Raw genomic sequence first — 19,356 nt, forward strand, 5'->3', positions numbered from 1 at the left:
GAGGGCACAGATGAAAACAAGGCCTTGGAATGCACCACATTTTTGAAGTTCATCAGTCACGCTCCAGAGAGAGGCAGGCTCAACAGCTCTAGATCTCCCTAGACAACAGCAGGAATGTCTTCACACCCCTTCCCGCCCCCCTCCTGTCCCTGCAGGCCAGCCTCACGGACCCTATGACCTCCTCTGGACCACAGTGTCTAACTCGAGCCAGATGGATGACACTGACCGCAGTGCAGGCCCACTGCTGACTGCAGCTGGATTCAGACCTTCCCCCTTTTATTGACTTTTTTCCCCCCTCCAATGAACAAGACTTTAGACAGAATCGTTTTGGGGCAATTAAAAAAAAAGATTTTTTTTTATTAATGTCAGGAAAACTTAAAAGACTTGGCTGACAAACATTTCAGTGCTTGAATTTCCTATGGGGCGTGTGCAGTTGAAATTAGGTCAAGATTGAAGGTTTATGAGTGTTTGAGTCTATACAAGTCTTTTTTTCTTTCTCCATATTGATTGTTTTTCGTGTGTGTGTGTGATAGCTGGAGTCTCAGCTGGAGGATGCGCGTGCCGAAGCCTCTAAGGAGCGTAAGCTCAGAGAGCACAGTGAAGTCTACTCCAAACAACTGGAGAGTGAGCTGGAGACACTCAAGGTCAGAGTGCACTTCTTCATACACTGCCTCTCTACTGACTTTGGCCTGCTTCTAATTCTTACAGTGGTTAATCTCATGGAAACAAAATACTGTTACCGAAGAGTAAAAATTGTATAAATAAAAATAAATTGTTGTTTTAAAAAGACTATTTATTGCAATGACTATTTATTAAGAAATTAATAGTTTTATAGTGAAATGTGTAGTATAACAAAATGGTTTTGCAAAAAATAATGCATTTTGTTGATATAGGTTTCCTGAACACTCCTCAGATAGTCCAGTTTAAATACTACAAATGAATCTAGACATCACAAAATTATGTACAGTATGAAAAATAGATATTCATTTTTAGATTTGCTTAAGATTACATTTAACAGTGTTATTAAATTGTTAATTAAACCATTTAATTTAACACACACACACACACACACACACACACACACCTACGCCGCGGGTCCCGCGCTACAATACAGAGTGATAGCTTACCTCTCTGCTGTTTCAGACGACGACATCTTAGTCATGTGTCGGCCACCTTAGCTTCTCTGTGCTTCAAAGGGGAGGGGATCGCGATGGGCGTTTTGCAATTTGCAACCTCACCGCTAGATTCAGCTCAGATTTACACACTGCACCTTTAAGAAAAATATGATGTATTATTACTTTCTTCTGATTTTCCAAAATATGGCATGTTCTTGACAGTTTCTCTGAGATTCATTTCCCTCTGGGGTTTCTTCTACCTCTCTACTGCCTTTCCACCCTGTTAACCTCAAACTTCGCCTTACTTTCTTTTTTCCTCCTGTCTTGTGTAGGATATCCTGTGGGGTTATTTTTAGCAGGATGTTCGTGCTATGTTTTATGTTTTTTCCATCTGCTTGAAAGTCAAGCTCTCTCCTTTGCCTCCCTTGCTCACTCCTCCTCTTCCTCTGCTCACCATTGATATGTGTCTTTTTGTATATTGTATCAGGGCTTTAAATTAATTTATGTTTATATTACAATAATTGTATTGAATTAAAGTCTCAGTATTTGTCTCATTTAGATTATTTAATTATTTTTCAGGTGAAGCAGGGAACAGGTCGCTCCTCAAGCCTTAGTTCTGAGACTCAGCAGGAGCTCACCAAGGTGAAATCAGAGCTGGATAAGAAGGTGTTGTTCTATGAGGAGGAGCTGGTGAGACGTGATGCCAGCCACACTACAGAGCTGAAGAATCTGAGGAAGGAGCTTCATGACTCTGAGGGTCAACATCTGTCCCTGCACAAAGAGCTGCTGGTGCTCAAAGACAAGCTGGAAAAGACCAAGAGAGACCGGTAAGCTGCTCTGTCAACAGTCTGGGTTGCGGGTTGGCACCAACAGGGTCGATTCCAGCTACTGATTATCTGACTGATATTTAACCTTAATGTGGTTATCAGCATTGGCCTATATCTGAGAGAAATCCACATTTTTCTTGAACTCTGAAGTGGACTCCACATTTTATCTACTTACCCTGTAAATTTGCCATTCAAACATTTGGGGTCTGTATTTGAAATAATTTAAAATAACTGTTTTAATAAGTTTTAAAATGTACTTGTTTCTTGAAATGGCAAAACTGAATTTTCAGCATTATTACTCCAGTCTTAAGTGTCACTTGATCCTTCAGAAATCATTGTAATATGCTGATTTGCTGCTCAGGAAACATTTCTTGTTATCAGTGTTGAAAACCGTTTTACTGCTTTAATTTTTCGGTGGAAACCATGAATTGTTATCAGGATTCGTTGATGATTGGGAATGTGTGTCACTTTTTGTTGTAATCTCTCTCTCTCTCTCTCTCTCTCTCTCTCTCTCTCTCTCTCTCTCTCTCTCTCTCTCTCTCTCTCTCTCTCTCTCTCTCTCTCTCTCTCTCTCTCTCTCTCTCTCTCTCTCTCTCTCTCTCTCTCTCTCTCTCTCTCTCTCTCTCTCTCTCTCTCTCTCATAAATGTGTATTTATATATATGCATGTATGTATTTATATATATATATATATATATATATATATAATACTTTGAGGAAAATAAGTATTTTAACACCCTGCTATTTTGCAAGTTCTGTGCATGTCCACTGTGAGAGACACAATCTAAAAAAAAAATAAAAAAAAATCGAGAAATCACAATCTAGGATTTTTTTTACTATTTATTTGTATGATACAGCTGCAAATAAGTATTTGAACACCTGAGAAAATCAATGTTAATATTTGGTACAGTAGCCTTTGTTTGCAATTACAGAGGTCAAACGTTTCCTGTAGTTTTTCACCAGGTTTGCACACACTGCAGGAGGGATTTAGACCCACTCCTCAACACAGATCTTCTCTAGATCAGTCAGGTTTCTTGCCTGTCGCCAAGAAACACGGAGTTTGAGCTCCCTCCAAAGATTCTCTATTAGGTTTAGGTCTGGAGACTGGCTAGGCCACGCCAGAACATTGATATGCTTCTTACAGAGCCACTCCTTGGTTATCCTGTCTGTGTGCTTCGGGTCATTGTCATGTTGGAAGACCCAGCCTCGACCCATCTTCAATGCTCTAACTGAGGAAAGGAGGTTATTTCCTAAAATCTCACAATACATGGCCCCAGTCATTCTCTCCTTAATACAGTGCAGTCGCCCTGTCCCATGTGCAGAAAAACACCCCCATAGCATGATGCTACCACCCCCATGCTTCACAGTAGGGATAGTGTTCTTGGGATGGTACTCATCATTCTTCTTCCTCCAAACACGTTTAGTTGAATTATGACCAAAAAGTTCTATTTTGGTCTCATCTGATGACGTTGACTTTCTACCATGACTCCTCTGGATCATCCAAATGGTCATTGGTAAACTTAAGACAGGTCTGGACATGTGCTGGTTTAAGCAGGGGAGCATTCCGTGCCATGCATGATTTCAAACCATTACAGTAACCTTGGAAACGGTGGTCCCAGCTCTTTTCAGGTCATTGACCAGCTCCTCCTGTGTAGTTCTGGGCTGATTTCTCATCTGTCTTAGGATCATTGAGACCCCGTGAGGTGAGATCTTGCATGGAGCCCCAGTCCGAGGGAGATTGACAGTCATGTTTAGCTTCTTCCATTTTCTAATGATTGCTCCAACAGTGACTTACTTCTTTCACCAAGCTGCTTGGCAATTTCCCCATAGCCCTTTCCGCCCTTGTGGAGGTGTACAATTTTGTCTCTAGTGTCTTTGGACAGCTCTTTGGTCTTGGCCATGTTAGTAGTTGGATTCTTACTGATTGAATGGGGTGGACAGGTGTCTTTATGCAGCTAACGACCTCAAACAGGCGCATCTAATGTAGGATAATAAATGGAGTGGAGGTGGACATTTTAAAGGCAGACTAACTGTTATTTGAAGGTCAGAATTCTAGCTGATAGACAGGTGTTCAAATACTTATTTGCAGCTGTATCATACAAGTAATTAGTTAAAAAATCATATATTGTAATTTCTGGATATTTTTTTTCGATTATGGCTCTCACAGTGGACATGTACCTAAGATGAAAATTTCAGACCCATCCATGATTTCCAAGTGGGCGAACTTGCAAAAAAGCAGGGTGTTTAAATACTTATTTTCCTCACTGTGTATGTGTATATATATTTTTTTTCTTACTGACCCCAAACTGCTTCTTATATTATAGTGTTGTTATTATTCAATCATTTTGAATGTATAGTGGACTTTAGCTTTTTAGCTTTTTAATAATATGCTCATTTAAAAAAAAAAAATGGACAAATGCTATTAACTCCTCCCAGGATATAAATCTGGAGCTCTTAATTTTCTCGATGCATGCTGTAAGCAAAAACAACATTTACCTAAAGCGAACCAAGCCTAAGATGGCTTTCGTGTGGAGCATTTACATGTTGCCCCCTGAAATTAACTATGTTCAAAAACATTTATGAATCATTGCGTGTTTGAAATATTTTACGGACAGGACTAAACACCACCCCATTCACTTTTAATTTAAAATTTAATTAATATTTTTTATTCAATCAAAACTTTAACAATTTAGTTTTAATGCAGCCCTGTCATCAGCCATTAAAAAAAAACCGCGACCACTAACTCCATCCCTATTTCTGTATCCACAGGCAAACCGACACAGACGAGGCCATGAGTCGTCTGAAGGAGAAGTATGAACGTGAACGCGCACTCCTGAGTTGTGAAAACCGTAAACTCACTGCAGAAACAGACAGGGTAGGACATCTTATTTCATGTGTATCAGGAGTAATATTCAGTAGTTGACACTGACCCTGAAATCTCCCCTGTAGCTTTGCACTTTTGTGGACAAGCTGACTGCTCAGAACAGACAGCTGGAGGATGAGCTCCAAGATCTAGCATCAAAGAAAGAGAGTGTAGCACACTGGGAAGCACAGATCGCTGAAATTATCCAGTGGTGAGATGATAATATACATTTTTATACATACTATTTTTATAAATTTGTATATACATAATATACATACACTGTGACTGTACACAAGCCATTTGTAGTCAGCAAAATGTAGGATTTTTAATGTTGCAGTCAAATTGATAAATTTGTGACACTCTGTTTTGTAGGGTGAGCGACGAGAAAGATGCACGTGGCTACCTTCAGGCTCTGGCCTCCAAGATGACGGAAGAGTTGGAGTCTCTACGAAGCTCCAGTCTGGGATCCAGAACGCTGGTAAGCATCACTAAATGAGGTTACATTGAGATCTGAGAATTTAACTGACGTTTGATTTGAGGAATCAGTGCCGATATCCAGCCCCCAACTACATAATCAGGCTTTCACCTCTGAACTTTGTTATACAGCTGATCTGCTATTATGCTCCATTTTTTAGTTTATATGGATATATAGGTCATCTGTGATAGAGTGAGACTTCTAATTTTGTCAGTGGGTGGAAAGCTCTCTCTAACTCCTTTGAGCCGTAGCACAGTAACATTAGATTTGCTTTAAATAGCAAATCTAATGGAAATTGATTGAAGGGAAGTGACATGTTAATGTTGTAGGTGATGGAGGTCACATTTGATCTAATATCCTTTTCTAAGGAGGTTAAGGAGAGACTGTAAGAGATTGACATGACTACTGCTCCCTCTTAAAAGCGCTGTTTGTTATTGTCATAGTGGGATCTGCTGATGAGAACTATTGATTTGCAGCCTCAAAGGTTTGGGTTGAATCCATCGTCCAAAGATGTGGTCATCATTGCTTATTCTCAAATTGAGCTAATTGGCCAAATTGCAGGGTTGCTACAGGATATGGTACAAATAGAAGGCAATGGAGTTTGGCAAATGTTGAAGAATGCCATATACTTCCTGTGATTTGGTCATAGAGCTTAAAAATCACAGATTGACTGCATTAAAAAGCCATTTTGTGGTTTTTAAAGATTATTTCTGTAAACAAAATTCGGACATTTCAGTTGTAATATGACTTATCGTTACTTCATTCTCGCTCAAATTTCTCTTAAGGAATGTAATTAAGAGAATTTTCTGTTTTATTTATATATATTTAATTTAATTTCTTCCCAAATTTTTTTACTGACCTCAGACTTTTAAAAGGTAGAGTATTTTAAATATATATTTAAATATATATATTTAAAATACTCTACCTTTTAAAAGTTTGTGGTCAGTAATTTTTTTTTTTGGGGGGGGGGGAATGAAATCTTTTATTCCGCATTAATGCATTCAATCCATCAAAAGTGTCAAAGACATTTATAATATTGAACTATATAATGTTGCAATAGATTTCCATTTCAAATAAATTCTATTCTTTTAAACTTTCTATTCTTCAAATAATCCTGGAAAAAAAATGTTTTGGTCAATCGGATCACAAGTAGATGAGGGAGACACATTCCCATTTACACCTGATGTCTCTTATGTCCACTTTCCACCACTTCTGTCCTCATTTCATTGAGGGGATGGACTATAGATGGGTAAATGTGTGGACTTTTTCAGATATTTTGATCTCATGGATGACAAAAACTCATGCATTTTACATATGAACACGAGAGGAGACGACAGAAAAGATGCAGAGAGCATTAGCTTTCGTTTCTTCTTTGACAGCCACAAGACTGAAATCAGGGATGGTAAGAGAACATTAATTGTGCTTGGTATGTTTTTTTACTTTAAACCAAACTTGGGTCTTCAGCCAACAAAGTTTAAATCCCTTCTGCCTAGTGCACTTCCCATAATGTTTACACATTAGGTCAGTAAGCGTAGAGTAGGTGGTCTTTTGTGGCTGTTCGAATCCATTCTGGTCGAATTGGTTTTCGTCTAGCTCTGGAAGTAGTTAAAAGTGCCCAAAATATTTTAGACCACGTTGCACCTAAATCTAGTATTATCCGCTTATGGTGCGATCGACCAAAGCCTCCAGGTGTAAACGGGGGGCACTGATGATAATAATAAATGTTTCTTGAGTACCAAATCCTCATATTAGAAAGATTTCTGAAGGATTATGTGGCACTGAAGACTGAAGTAATGATGCTGAAAATTCAGCTTGGCCATAACAGGAATACATCTTTTTTTTAATTTTTATTACATTTTATGGTAACACTTTATTTTAAGATTCAGTTATTAACTATTAGCTAGTTAATAGTTTTCTTATTAGTGTAAATATTACTAAGATATTGGCTGTTTATTAGTACTTATAAAGCACATATTAATGCCTTATTCTGCATTATCTTATTCTACACACCTTATTCCTACCCAATACCTAAACGTAAATGCTACAAAAACTACCTTACTAACTATTAGTAAGCAGTAAATTAGGAGTTTATTGAGGCAAAAGTCGTAGTTAATAGTGAAAGTGTTCCCCATACTAAAGTGTTACCAATTTTATATATAGATATGTTACGAATGTATCATATATTTTTTTTGTGTAAACTTGAATTGCTATGTCAGCAAGGCCCTGGAGTAAACATCCCAACCCAGAGGTCAATGGTGGCACCTCGGGTCACCAAGCGGGTGAGTTTTATTCATCAAACCTCCATCAGTGTGGAGCAAAAAGGTGGCGGAACACAAGATTGTTCTTTTGGCTATTGGCCAATCAATCTGTCATTCATCTGTCTAGTTTACTTAATAATTAGCAAAATTCTCAGGTTATTATGATTAGCAATTTTTTTACAGTTAAAATTTAGAGGGCAGATGAATGGAAATGCTGCATCAGCTCTCCTCATTACATCATAATTCACAAAACATGGAAAACATTTAGGATAATCTTGCCTCCATTGTTCTTTTGAGGTCAAGTGTGCATACCCTTAACCTTCCGCTTGCATGCTATTGGATGATATCAAATCAGTTGCGCTGAAGTCATTAACTCGATAAGTTCGAACAAAAGAGCGAGTGCCGCAGAATTATGCCTAATCGTGAATGCTTTTGAGAGCCGCTCTGGAAAATACAGGCAGCTCTAATGTAAAGCTGATGAGTTCTGCCAGGAACTCTCCCATGAATGCCCTTCACTGCCTCATTTCCCATCAGCCACGGGAGCTCGCACATGAGCCTTGGTCACTTCATCTGTTTAATCAATGAAATGGCAGTAATCCTCTTCTTTCATTCCACAATATTCAGCTGTCCTCCAGCCGCTCACCGTCTCTTTTTTGGTAAATTACGGTCTAGTTACCACATAGCTCATGGAGACAAATGTTGTCTTGTAGAGACACGTGTAAATAGTGGAGCCTTGGTGACAGCTGAGATCAATAGCTATTAAACTGTTGAAGATCTAAGATAAGCCCTCATGAGCCATCGGATTTATGGAAAAGGCATCTTAAGGGATTTCATTTGTGTGCTAGAGAGGATTTACGCTGTCTGTTATGTGATGTAGTGTGTTAGGCATGCATTTTTTCCATGCATGATGCTTTCTTTGTATTATTGTAAAGCAAACGGAAAAGCATCTTGTTTTTTGAATTTGATATTGATCATTGCACTGCTTCTTGACACTGTAGAAATATGACTGTATGGTCCCTAGCTGTTATAGTTGACCAAGAAAGTTGAAATAAGTCTTTTAAATAAATGCTTCAAATTAGAAACCCAGGAATTTATTGTAAATGTAGTTTTAAGGGCGAGCATATCATGACTCAGTGTACCAAGTGTCCTTTTTCTGGCTTCTTTTCAAAACTTGCGTCTCCATTCCTTGGCAGGATCCTTTGTGGAAGGTGCGCCGCAGTCAAAAGTTGGACATGTCTGCCCGTCTTGAGCTACAATCGGCCTTGGAAGCTGAAATCCGTGCCAAGCAACTGGTTCAGGATGAGATGCGCAAGGTTAAAGCTGCCAACATCTCTTTCGAGAGGTCAGTCTTTGATTCTATAATAAGGCACCTTTTAATTTATTTAGAAGAATCTGCTTCTGTTTAAATATGCTCGCTGTGTATGTTCTGGATAATGGTTCAGTCTTATGTGCATAATAAAACAGGACACATTATTAGTTAAAATGGTCTAGTTCAGGGATCGTCAACCTTTTTGTCCTGAAGTGCCTTTTTTTTCCTTTTCTTTTTTATTCATTGTGCATTGTTTTTATATACAGTGCCTTGCGAAAGTATTTGGCCCCCTTGAACTTTGCGACCTTTTGCCACATTTCAGGCTTCAAACATAATGATATGAAACTGTAATTTTTTGTGAAGAATCAACAACAAGTGGGACAACATCATGAAGTGGTACGAAATGTATTGGATATTTCAAACTTTTTTAACAAATCAAAAACTGAAAAATTGGGCGTGCCAAATTATTCGGCCCCCTTAAGTTAATACTTTGTAGCGCCACCTTTTGCTGCGATTACAGCTGTAAGTCGCTTGGGGTATGTCTCTATCAGTTTTGCACATCGAGAGGCTGAAATTTTTGCCCATTCCTCCTTGCAGAACAGCTCGAGCTCAGTGAGGTTGGATGGAGAGCGTTTGTGGACAGCAGTTTTCAGTTCTTTCCACAGATTCTCGATTGGATTCAGGTCTGGACTTTGACTTGGCCATTCTAACACCTGGATATGTTTATTTTTGACGCATTCCATTGTAGATTTTCCTTCATGTTTTGGATCATTGTCTTGTTGGAAGACAAATCTCCGTCCTAGTCTCAGGTCTTTTGCAGACTCCATCAGGTTTTCTTCCAGAAGGGTCCTGTATTTGGCTCCATCCATCTTCCCATCAATTTTAACAATCTTCCCTGTCCCTGCTGAAGAAAAGCAGGCCCAAACCATGATGCTGCCACCACCATGCTTGACAGTGGGGATGGTGTGTTCAGGGTGATGAGCTGTGTTGCTTTTACGCCAAACACAACGTTTTGCATTGTTGCCAAAAAGTTCAATTTTGGTTTCATCTGACCAGATCATCCTTCTTCCACATGGTTGGTGTGTCTCCCAGGTGGCTTTTGGCAAACTTTAAATGACACTTTTTATGGATATCTTTAAGAAATGGCTTTCTTCTTCCCACTCTTCCAGAAAGGCCAGATTTGTGCAGTATACGACTGATTGTTGTCCTATGGACAGAGTCTCTCACCTAAGCTGTAGATCTCTGCAGTTCATCCAGAGTGATCATGGGCCTCTTGGCTGCATCTCTGATCAGTCTTCTTCTTGTATGAACTGAAAGTTTAGAGGGATGGCCAGGTCTTGGTAGATTTGCAGTGGTCTAATACTCCTTCCATTTCAATAGTATCGCTTGCACAGCGCTCCTTGGGATATTTAAAGCTTGGGAAATCTTTTTGTATCCAAATCCGGCTTTAAACTTCTCCACAACAGTATCTCGGACATGCCTGGTGTGTGCCTTGTTCTTCATGATGCTCTCTGCACTTTAAACGGACCTCTGAGACTATCACAGTGCAGGTGCATTTATACGGAGACTTGATTACACACGGGTGGATTCTATTTATCATCACTAGTCATTTAGGTCAACATTGGATCATTCAGAGATCCTCACTGAACTTCTGGAGAGAGTTTGCTGCACTGAAAGTAAAGGGGCTCAATAATTTTGCACACCCAATTTTTTGATTTGTTAAAACAGTTTGAAATATCTAATAAATTTCATTCCACTTCATGATTGTAATTTTTTGTGAAGAATCAACAACAAGTGGGACACAGTTGTTTGTTTGAAGCCTGTAATGTGGCAAAAGGTCACAAAGTTCAAGGGGGCCGAATACTTTCGCAAGGCACTGTGTGTGTGTGTATATATGTATATATGTGTGTATGTATGTGTGTGTATATATATATATATATATATATATATGTACTATATATATAACTGTAATTATTTGTGTGTGTGTATATATGTATGTGTGTGTGTGTGTTATGTGTGTATATGTGTGTGTGTGTATATATATATATATATATATATATAAAAAAGCATAATGGCTTACATAAAAAAATAGTGCACAACATAAATATTTCGGAAGCAATTTCCCACTATCCCTGGGAGCAAGAGCTTTTTTCTCTGTTCATGTGGAGTATGTTGCAGCCTTTAAGCTTGCAACATACTGTGCAAGAACAAAGAAATTTGTTTGTTTTCTCGAGGTGGCAAGAACAAGAACAAAGTTCGTTCTGGCCAGTATATTCATACTTCATGAGAAAAGCAGGTGCCGATCATCTGCGTTTCTCCGCATGAACCTGATCAGACTTTCAGTTTCTGATCAAACTGACCAGATAGCTATCAGTTTTGTTAAAACCGTTTTATTTAAATTTGGGAAAATAACTGTCTCCTAAACCAATATAAATCTATCCTGCGCTATATGCAACAGATTTGAGCTTCATTTCATCATCAGCCATTTAAGCATCAGCTCCCAAAGTATATTCGAAAGTGAGATAACATTCCTAATAAATGTTTTTTTCTTTTGGTTCTTTGGGTACTTGGACTATCGTGTTATGTTGGGAGCTGTGTATGAAAATGGTGATTATTGTTTTGGAATGGAAGGGAAGGGAGGACTTTGCCATTTAGATGATTCTCCAGTTAAAGGAGCTAAATAACAATTAGACATTTACTTACTGCACATTTAATTCTCACACTTTAATAATATTCATAACCTCTACCTTAATAAAACAGGCTGTGTTACTATGAGGAATTATTACCTCAAAAAGTAGATCTGTATGCAAGTGCAAGGTTGCATCTGATTTAAATGCAAACACCCCTCTCGCTTTTGCCCGTGCGACGCAATCACCCCTCCACTGGCATGCATGCCTTTGGTTGCCGACCCCTGATGTAGCTTTTTTTGTGGTAGCCTTAATTTTTGGACTCCCTCACCTACAGCAAACTGAAGGACACGGAGGCCAAGAACAGAGAGTTGGAGGAACAGCTTGAGAGCATGAAGAAAGAAATGGAGGAGGGCCGTTCACGATCAGACAAAGGTGAAAATGCTGGAATGCATAGAATTGTTAAGTGTCCTTAAACCATGAGTACATTGTCATCTTTTGAAGGAACATCTGAAGGGAACCTTTTATAAGCGCTGCTGATTTTAAAATAAATGGATTCTTCTATTATTTGAAACTAGCAAGTACTTACCCTTTTTTTTTTATATAACTGTAGGTTATAAATTTCCAGACTTCCAGGACTCCATCTTTGAGTACTTCAATACCTCTCCCCTCGCCCATGACCTGACGTTCAGAGTGAGTGTTTCTAAAAGTTTCTGCTTCTGCGTTTCATGCCATAACACGCCTCCCTCTGTTAATTTCATCATCCTAATGACCTCCGTCCTCAGATCTTCAGAGACCTAATAGATTATCAAACGATTATATTACGTCCATAGTAGCCAGACAGAAACAATGGAGTATACATGTTTATGAATGTCCAGCACATGGATGCTGATTCTGACATCCCTGATTCACTCAATCACCTCGGAAATCTGCAGTCTTTCATACTTTCACCCTTTTGGCAAAATCCGTCATTCTGAAAATTAATATTTGGAGTAATGCATTATAATATAGCAAAATTACCCACAAAAAAGTGATTGTTACTTAGTTTCTTAGGAAAGTAATGCCTTTGTTACTTTTGCATTACTATTTCTCTCCTGGCTGGGTTCTGTTTTTGGCAACTGTAAAAGCCCTTTTTTACACTGCAATTCTTTCTGCAATCCAGCAGAAGAATAAGCTGCAGAAGTTTAACACTCTTACTTCAGCTAAAAAATAAACATCACATTTTTGTTTTATTCATTGTGTTTGTTTGTCTAAAGTGACTTTTGCTTGGTATGATTGAATTGGATCGTTGCAGGTCATTAGTAAAGACATTGGCTAAAGTGAGATTAAATAAATTAAGTATATTTTGCTATAGCATTTTTTACTCAATATTCTGAGTTTGCATCTCCTGAGTTTGTGTTTTTATTCCTTCAGTGGAATTCTGAATGATTTTTGTGAACGTGAGATGAGTAAATGCATGCTCACATTTAGTCGAGAACTACAATAACCATCATGTCTACAGAAGGCTTCTGTGCCTTACACCATAATTTCTCTTAACATGGGAGCAGGAGAGCTGTCAGCTAATGAGTAAGAAAACGAAGTTTGCGTTGCTTATTTGAAAAAGTAACTCTTATATTTGGTTGTGAATTTAAAAGTAATGTTACTTCACTAGTTGCTTGAAAAAAATTAATAACTCCCATTAATGGAAGTATGTGTTACCCCAGTTTTTTTGTAAAACGGATATTATTGTAGTTGGAGCCGATAGCCTCATGGAGCACAATTGCGCCGATTCATTTAGAATTGGCTTTAGAACAGTTTTCATGGCATTTTCTTTTCATCCTACTTCTGTATAATGCCTAAAAAAGTGGTGTTTATTAGCACATGACTGCCTGGTGGACATGGGTAACCACTGTATTTCTATTTTATTTATTTTGGCCAGATGACCCATCATGCTATGATTGCCTAAGTAGAGACAAGAGCAGCTGAGAGTTTTGCAAGACTGATGCCTATCTTTCAGTTTTACAAAACTGCTTCTATAAAAAGTACGGGAAAAAACGGGAGTAGGGACCATGTCTACCGATGTAGCCAAGCTATATTTGTGAGACACATGGGATTGTAGGGAAAGGCCTAAATTAAGCAAGTTCATAAAGACAGAAGCTGTTACTTGTCATCTTATTTTTGTCCCCTTCAAAAAAAGGACTCTGTCTCCTCCTCATCCGCATCTTCTCTGCTTGCATTTTGGGATGAAGTAAGTTTGCTAAACAAAGCTCCTCCCTCTTTGACCTTTAACCTCGGCAGGAGTGATCTGTCAGCAGACAAAGTATCTCAAATATTTGCATGGTGGTCAAGGAGTTCATAATGTAGTTCCTCTTGTGCTTTGTCAAAATAAAACGGCACTTACTTTACTTACATTAACAATGGCAGACATTAGTATTATGTTAGTATACAACTTACAATTAAGGCTAACCAGCATGCCCTTCATCTATTTTGTCTGCTGACCGCGTTCCTCTTGCCTATTGCAATCAGACCCTAGATCCAATTGTAGGTGCTAAAGGTTAGAGACTCACGATTAGTATTAACCACCTCCCCACTGCCTTCTAACCTCTTAAATGGCTAATGTGAATAACGTCACTCTCCATTTGTCAAGTCTGCAAATGCACTAAGCTGTTAGTTAACTCTGAGCCCGCTAGGACAATAAACATCCATAATTTAGATTTGAATGACTAAGGCAACCAGCCGTGAAATGAATCGGATGAAATAAAATGATGAAAGATGATTAAATTGTGTGGAATGCTTCACAATTATTTATAACTTCCAGTATAGGAGGTGATGGTAAGTATGTGCTTGTAAGCTAATTGAAGATGACAGTAATTCTCTGAGGAAAAGTGTGATGCCATTACATTTTTGTAATGATTTTTTGCATCCTAAAATGCTGTATTAATTTACTCTGATGTGTATTCAAATATTGCATTGATATAGTTAGACCATATCAGTATCTTTTGTTTAACAGTGCTTGGGAAGTATTATTTTGGTGTCATTTCGGGGCTTATTTACAGATAATGTTAGTTAAAAGTGGGGCTTCAGTGTTTACTAATGGATCTTAAGTTGAATTATCTTAAGTGGCATAGGATTTATTAGTGGTGTTTGTTAAGCCTTATTACTTACTGCTTACACATGACATGAAGGACTTAAACAAACCCATACGCATTCATTTATATATAGTTTATACATTTTAAAGTTTGGGGTCAGTAAGAGTTATTTTAATTTTAATTTTTTTTATAATGGAAATACTTTCATTCAGCCAGGTTCAATTCAGACTTTTCTATTCATCAAAGAGCCCTGAAAAAAATGTATCACAGTTTCCAAAAATATTAAACAGCACTGTTTTCAAACTGTAAATTGTAATATTTCGCATTGTTTTTTCCCCCGTTTTAATTTGATTTTTGATCAAATAAATGAAGCCTTGGTGAGCATAAAATACTTCTTTCAAAAACATTAACTTGTACAGTATATTAATATAATATTCTACTAATAGGTATAAACACATTACTCATGATTCTTATGAGCAAGCACATGACTGCTGAATGGATTGTTAGTTATGACACATTTCACAAATGCCATCTCAGTCACATTGTGATAATGTTTGCGTGACTTGAGTGTGTTAATATAGCCTTTTTGGGAAATAAAAGCTTTTGACCTCATCTGCTGGCCGTAAAGATGCTATGTAGATGGAATAAAAATAACCGCTAGCAAATGATTCATACGCATTTTGAGCTGTTTCACAAATGTGGTCTCTTCCCTCAGTCAAGCTCTGTCGGTGATGTGGACGCCACACCCCAGAAGACGGACATTCCCCCTTCCTCCCCATCAGTGGCTTTAGAACAGGATGTGAGTATCCACCTAACACTTCCTATTACATTCTGCCGCTGTCAGACTTCCTGTCTGATACATTGGTCATTGATTGAGTCATTTCCTGAATAGTAATGGATAGGACGAAGCTTGGAATAAAATCGAAAATGCGCTTCTTGAAACATATGTATTATTAATCGATGTTAAGCCTGTGCATATGCTTGTCCTTCAGAAAAGTAAATCTGTCAATCACTTATCCAGGTAAAAAAAATTGCTTATCTGAATTTTTTTTTTGTGTGTTATTCTGAAGCAATTTTCTCACCATTGTTCAATAAGCTTTGACATATTTAAATCTGCATATTTGTGATTTACCTTTTATAAAGGACATTTTGTCCCTAATCTTATTAAATATAGGCTATGCTTCAGCTTTCATTTTCTATTGAATTTGATCAATAAATTAAACTAGAATAAGACATTATAGGGCAGTTACCAAACCAATTTAATTTGTTTCTTGATCTTTGATTCAACCTATTCATTCAAAATGCTGTGAGATGTGTTATAATTCTACTGTGATCTTGTTTGGAAATATTTCTGCTTCTGAAGTAGAACAAAAACAATCTATGTTGCGTCTAAAATATAAGTTACTTAATATTAGTTACTTGTTTATTGAGCTCTCAAATGAAATCAGTGTCACATTTTCAGTTACGATGTTATTCATCCCTCTTGGTCGTGTGTTGCTTCTTAAAGGTCCCATGGCATGGGTTGTTTTATTGTTTTATAATGTTTCCTGGGGTGTACTTATATTGTTAGTATGGTTTTTACATTCAAAAAAATTCATAATTTAGAAATAAAAGGCATTTTTTCTATACTGATATTAGCCCTCTGCCTTGAATGCTCTGTTTCAAGAGACGATTATGTGCGGAGGGGGCGTGGTTTAGTCAGGAGCTGGAGCAGCTGCTGAGCTGCCAGTCGAGAGAGAGATAGAGAGAAAAGGAGCTGGGGAAAGATTGCTGAGGAAGTGTTATTGTACCGAGTTTTTGAGAGCGCAAGTTTTTGTTTGTATCTGAGAGCTCTGAATAAACACGAGTTAACTTTGCAACGTTATTTCTCTCACAAAATGCTTTCATCACAGCTAACAGCAAACACGACATCGACATGAATACAGTAAGAGCTTCTGTTGAGCATAATGAGCAGCATCATTCAAACGTGTGATTGACCAATCCGAACATTATAAAGTGTTCTTTGATTGGTCTCTGTACTGTATTTTCCGGACTTTAAGTCGCTCTGGAGTATGTCGCATCAGTCAAAAAATGTCATGTAGAGGAAAAAACATATATAAGTCGCACTGGACTATAAGTCGCATTTGGGCAGAGCGGGAGCCGCGCGCGCATGCTGTAAATAACCGAACAGAAGAAAGAAAGTTTGAAGTGAGTGAGAAACTTGTGAGGGACTGGCGAAAAGCAAAGGTTACTTTAACTGTAATGAAGAAAAAGAAGAAAGGTACTTGCGGACTGAAAGCAAGATGGCCAGAGCTGAAGGAACGAGTCCACAGACGCTTGAACTCTCTGCAGGGAGAGGCTCAGCCGCGCGAGACTAACGCTGTGTGAATCATTCTCCGCTGCATATTTTACTACATGCAGTTTGTATTTTGCAGAATAAGATTTTCTTTATGGGGGCATTTTGTTTGTGTTCAGTCTTTCTAAGTTGTTGTCTTTAAGTTAATATTTCAGTTAAGAGTTTTTTTTCTGTTTTCAGTTTTTTTTTCTGGGGTAGGCTACAGGAGCAGCATAGAGCTCCCTCTCGCGGCTATATGTTTATTCTTGTCAGTTAGTAGGAATTAAATTTGATATATAAGTTGCACCTGACTATAAGTCGCAGGACCAGCCAAACTATGAAAAAAAGTGTGACTTATAGTCCGGAAAATACGGTAGTTTAATCATTTAAATAACAGTTTTGTTTCATGCTACTAACAGAAAAGACGTGAGGTTGATGGTTTTAGTCACTGGCTTGATTCACTGATACATCAAGACGGCCAGCGGCGGGACTGACAGTTTTAAACGATTTAGAAAGAAAGTCTGTGTGAACTTGAATGATTAGCTACACATCAGAACTCACTGATTCCAGATCAGGCATTAATGAACACTGTTACTCACTGTTTGTGGTGGTGCTGTTGAATCCGTATGGTAAAGCCTGTGCTGCTGACATCAGGACTGATAAACTGACTCCTTTCTCTACTAATTCTCTGGGCGGGCAAAGCAGAGGAAGGGGCGGTAACATTTCCTGGCATGACGTCATAACAGGAGAATTCAAGATCAGCTCGTCTGAGCTCTCATTTTCTCAAAGGCAGAGAAAGACAGCCTGAGCTCGTTTTACACTGATCAAAATTTCTAGCGACTTGGGGACAACATTCAGGCTAGGGGAACTCATATTAATGTTGAAAAACCTCATAAAATAAAAATGTCATGCCATGGGACCTTTAACTGTATAATATGTTATAAATATAAAAACTCCATCAGTGCAACCTTGTTACCATCAGTTAATTATATATTATTTATTGTTATCCACTATCGCCACTAGTTATTTTTGTTATTGACATTTTAATCAGCCTACTTGCCCAGTCGAGCCTTATAATTATAATTAAATATAATTAATATTAATGGAATTGTGCTTTAGGAACCAATCAAGCCTCAAGCGACCACCCCTGCTGCACCTTCTCCAATGTATCAGCCCACTCTCAGTGCCCCAAAGGTAAAACCACCATACGATCTGTCTAACTCACCATTAGCCTGTTTTAAGTCTGTCAGTATACTCTTATTGGTTTCTCAGCCTCAGCATGCGTTCATTGCTCTGACTGCGGTAATGTTTTGTTTGCGTGAACAGCCTAAAGCTCATCAGCTGAGCATCAAGACCTTCTCCAGCCCGACCCAGTGCACTCACTGTACCTCACTGATGGTGGGCCAGATCCGACAAGGCTACGCCTGCGAGGGTGAGCTGAGTGTTAATGATAAAACATATATATTGTGGCTTAGGGAGATGATAATACGGTTTTGACCTAAGACGAAATATCTATATGCAGTTTCACTTACCAGTGTAAGAAAGTCACGTGTGTGAATTTTTGTAATTCTCTCTCTCCCTCCATCTCTTTTAGTATGCTCTTTTATTTGCCACGTGTCTTGTAAAGACAACGCACCCCAGGTTTGCCCAATTCCTCCAGAGCAGGCTAAGAGACCTCTGGGCATTGACGTGCAGAGGGGCATTGGCACAGCATACAAAGGTTTTGTCAGGGTGAGAATGACAATGTTGTAAAATGTCTAGTCACTTATTTTTACCTCACCTAAACAATTGCATTGAACTAAATTGCCTTGTGTGTTGCTCCTCGTTCAGATCCCGAAGCCCACAGGAGTGAAGAAGGGCTGGCAGAGGGCTTATGCTGTAGTGTGTGACTGTAAACTCTTCCTCTATGAGGTGCCTGAAGGGAAGTCCACTCAGCCTGTTGCGATGGCCAGTCAGGTCCTCGACTTGAGGTCAGGATTAGTTCTAAAATCGCATGTACTTAACAGACAGTCAATTAATAATGTATTGATCTGCTACACTACCATTCAAAACTTTGGAGTCTGTCAGATTTATTTTTGTTTTTTAAAGAATTCTCTTATTTTCTCTTACCTTCGTACAAGGTGCTTAAAGTGCTTGAAGTACTTGAATGTGACTTTTTGACATTTAAGTCCTGGAAACCCCTTGAAAACAGCCATATTAATTAAAAGTGCTTAAATTATTGAAAGACAAATATGTGAATTTAGTGTTTAATTTTATTGATAAAAGAATATTTTCATGCAAAATAAATGCAGCAGCCCCTCTGATATAGATATAGAGCCATTTCGCATGGCTATGAGCATGATATTGCTCATAAATATATATGATACAGCTGACATTCTTCAGGTGAGTCATATATTCATGAGAAAAAAATGGGAATAGGTTTGAATAAGGAAAGCAATATCTTTGTCATAGTATATTTCAATAGTTAAAGTTACCAGTCATTGTGCTGCATGTTATTCATAC

General features: G+C 38.3%; 1 protein-coding gene across 7 annotated transcripts in view; it reads left to right on the forward strand.

Annotated features, from left to right (window-relative positions):
* Positions 1-19,356, forward strand: part of cdc42bpb (CDC42 binding protein kinase beta (DMPK-like)) — a 100,962-nt gene that overhangs the window by 62,980 nt on the left and 18,626 nt on the right. For 3 of the 7 annotated variants that reach the window (XM_067417093.1, XM_067417094.1, XM_067417098.1), the window contains exons 13-27: positions 534-644; positions 1,695-1,942; positions 4,710-4,815; positions 4,890-5,014; positions 5,176-5,281; positions 7,495-7,557; positions 8,730-8,878; positions 11,810-11,907; positions 12,086-12,165; positions 13,649-13,699; positions 15,256-15,339; positions 17,974-18,048; positions 18,181-18,286; positions 18,449-18,585; positions 18,685-18,824. In XM_067417093.1, the coding sequence (XP_067273194.1) occupies positions 534-644; positions 1,695-1,942; positions 4,710-4,815; positions 4,890-5,014; positions 5,176-5,281; positions 7,495-7,557; positions 8,730-8,878; positions 11,810-11,907; positions 12,086-12,165; positions 13,649-13,699; positions 15,256-15,339; positions 17,974-18,048; positions 18,181-18,286; positions 18,449-18,585; positions 18,685-18,824 (1,679 nt within the window). The remainder of the gene's footprint in view (positions 1-533; positions 645-1,694; positions 1,943-4,709; positions 4,816-4,889; positions 5,015-5,175; positions 5,282-7,494; positions 7,558-8,729; positions 8,879-11,809; positions 11,908-12,085; positions 12,166-13,648; positions 13,700-15,255; positions 15,340-17,973; positions 18,049-18,180; positions 18,287-18,448; positions 18,586-18,684; positions 18,825-19,356) is intronic. The other 4 variants (XM_067417096.1, XM_067417097.1, XM_067417095.1 and 1 more) reach the window with 3 other exon arrangements.

This window comes from Pseudorasbora parva, chromosome 15 (genome assembly GCF_024679245.1).
Source record: "Pseudorasbora parva isolate DD20220531a chromosome 15, ASM2467924v1, whole genome shotgun sequence".
Lineage (NCBI taxonomy): Eukaryota > Metazoa > Chordata > Actinopteri > Cypriniformes > Gobionidae > Pseudorasbora > Pseudorasbora parva.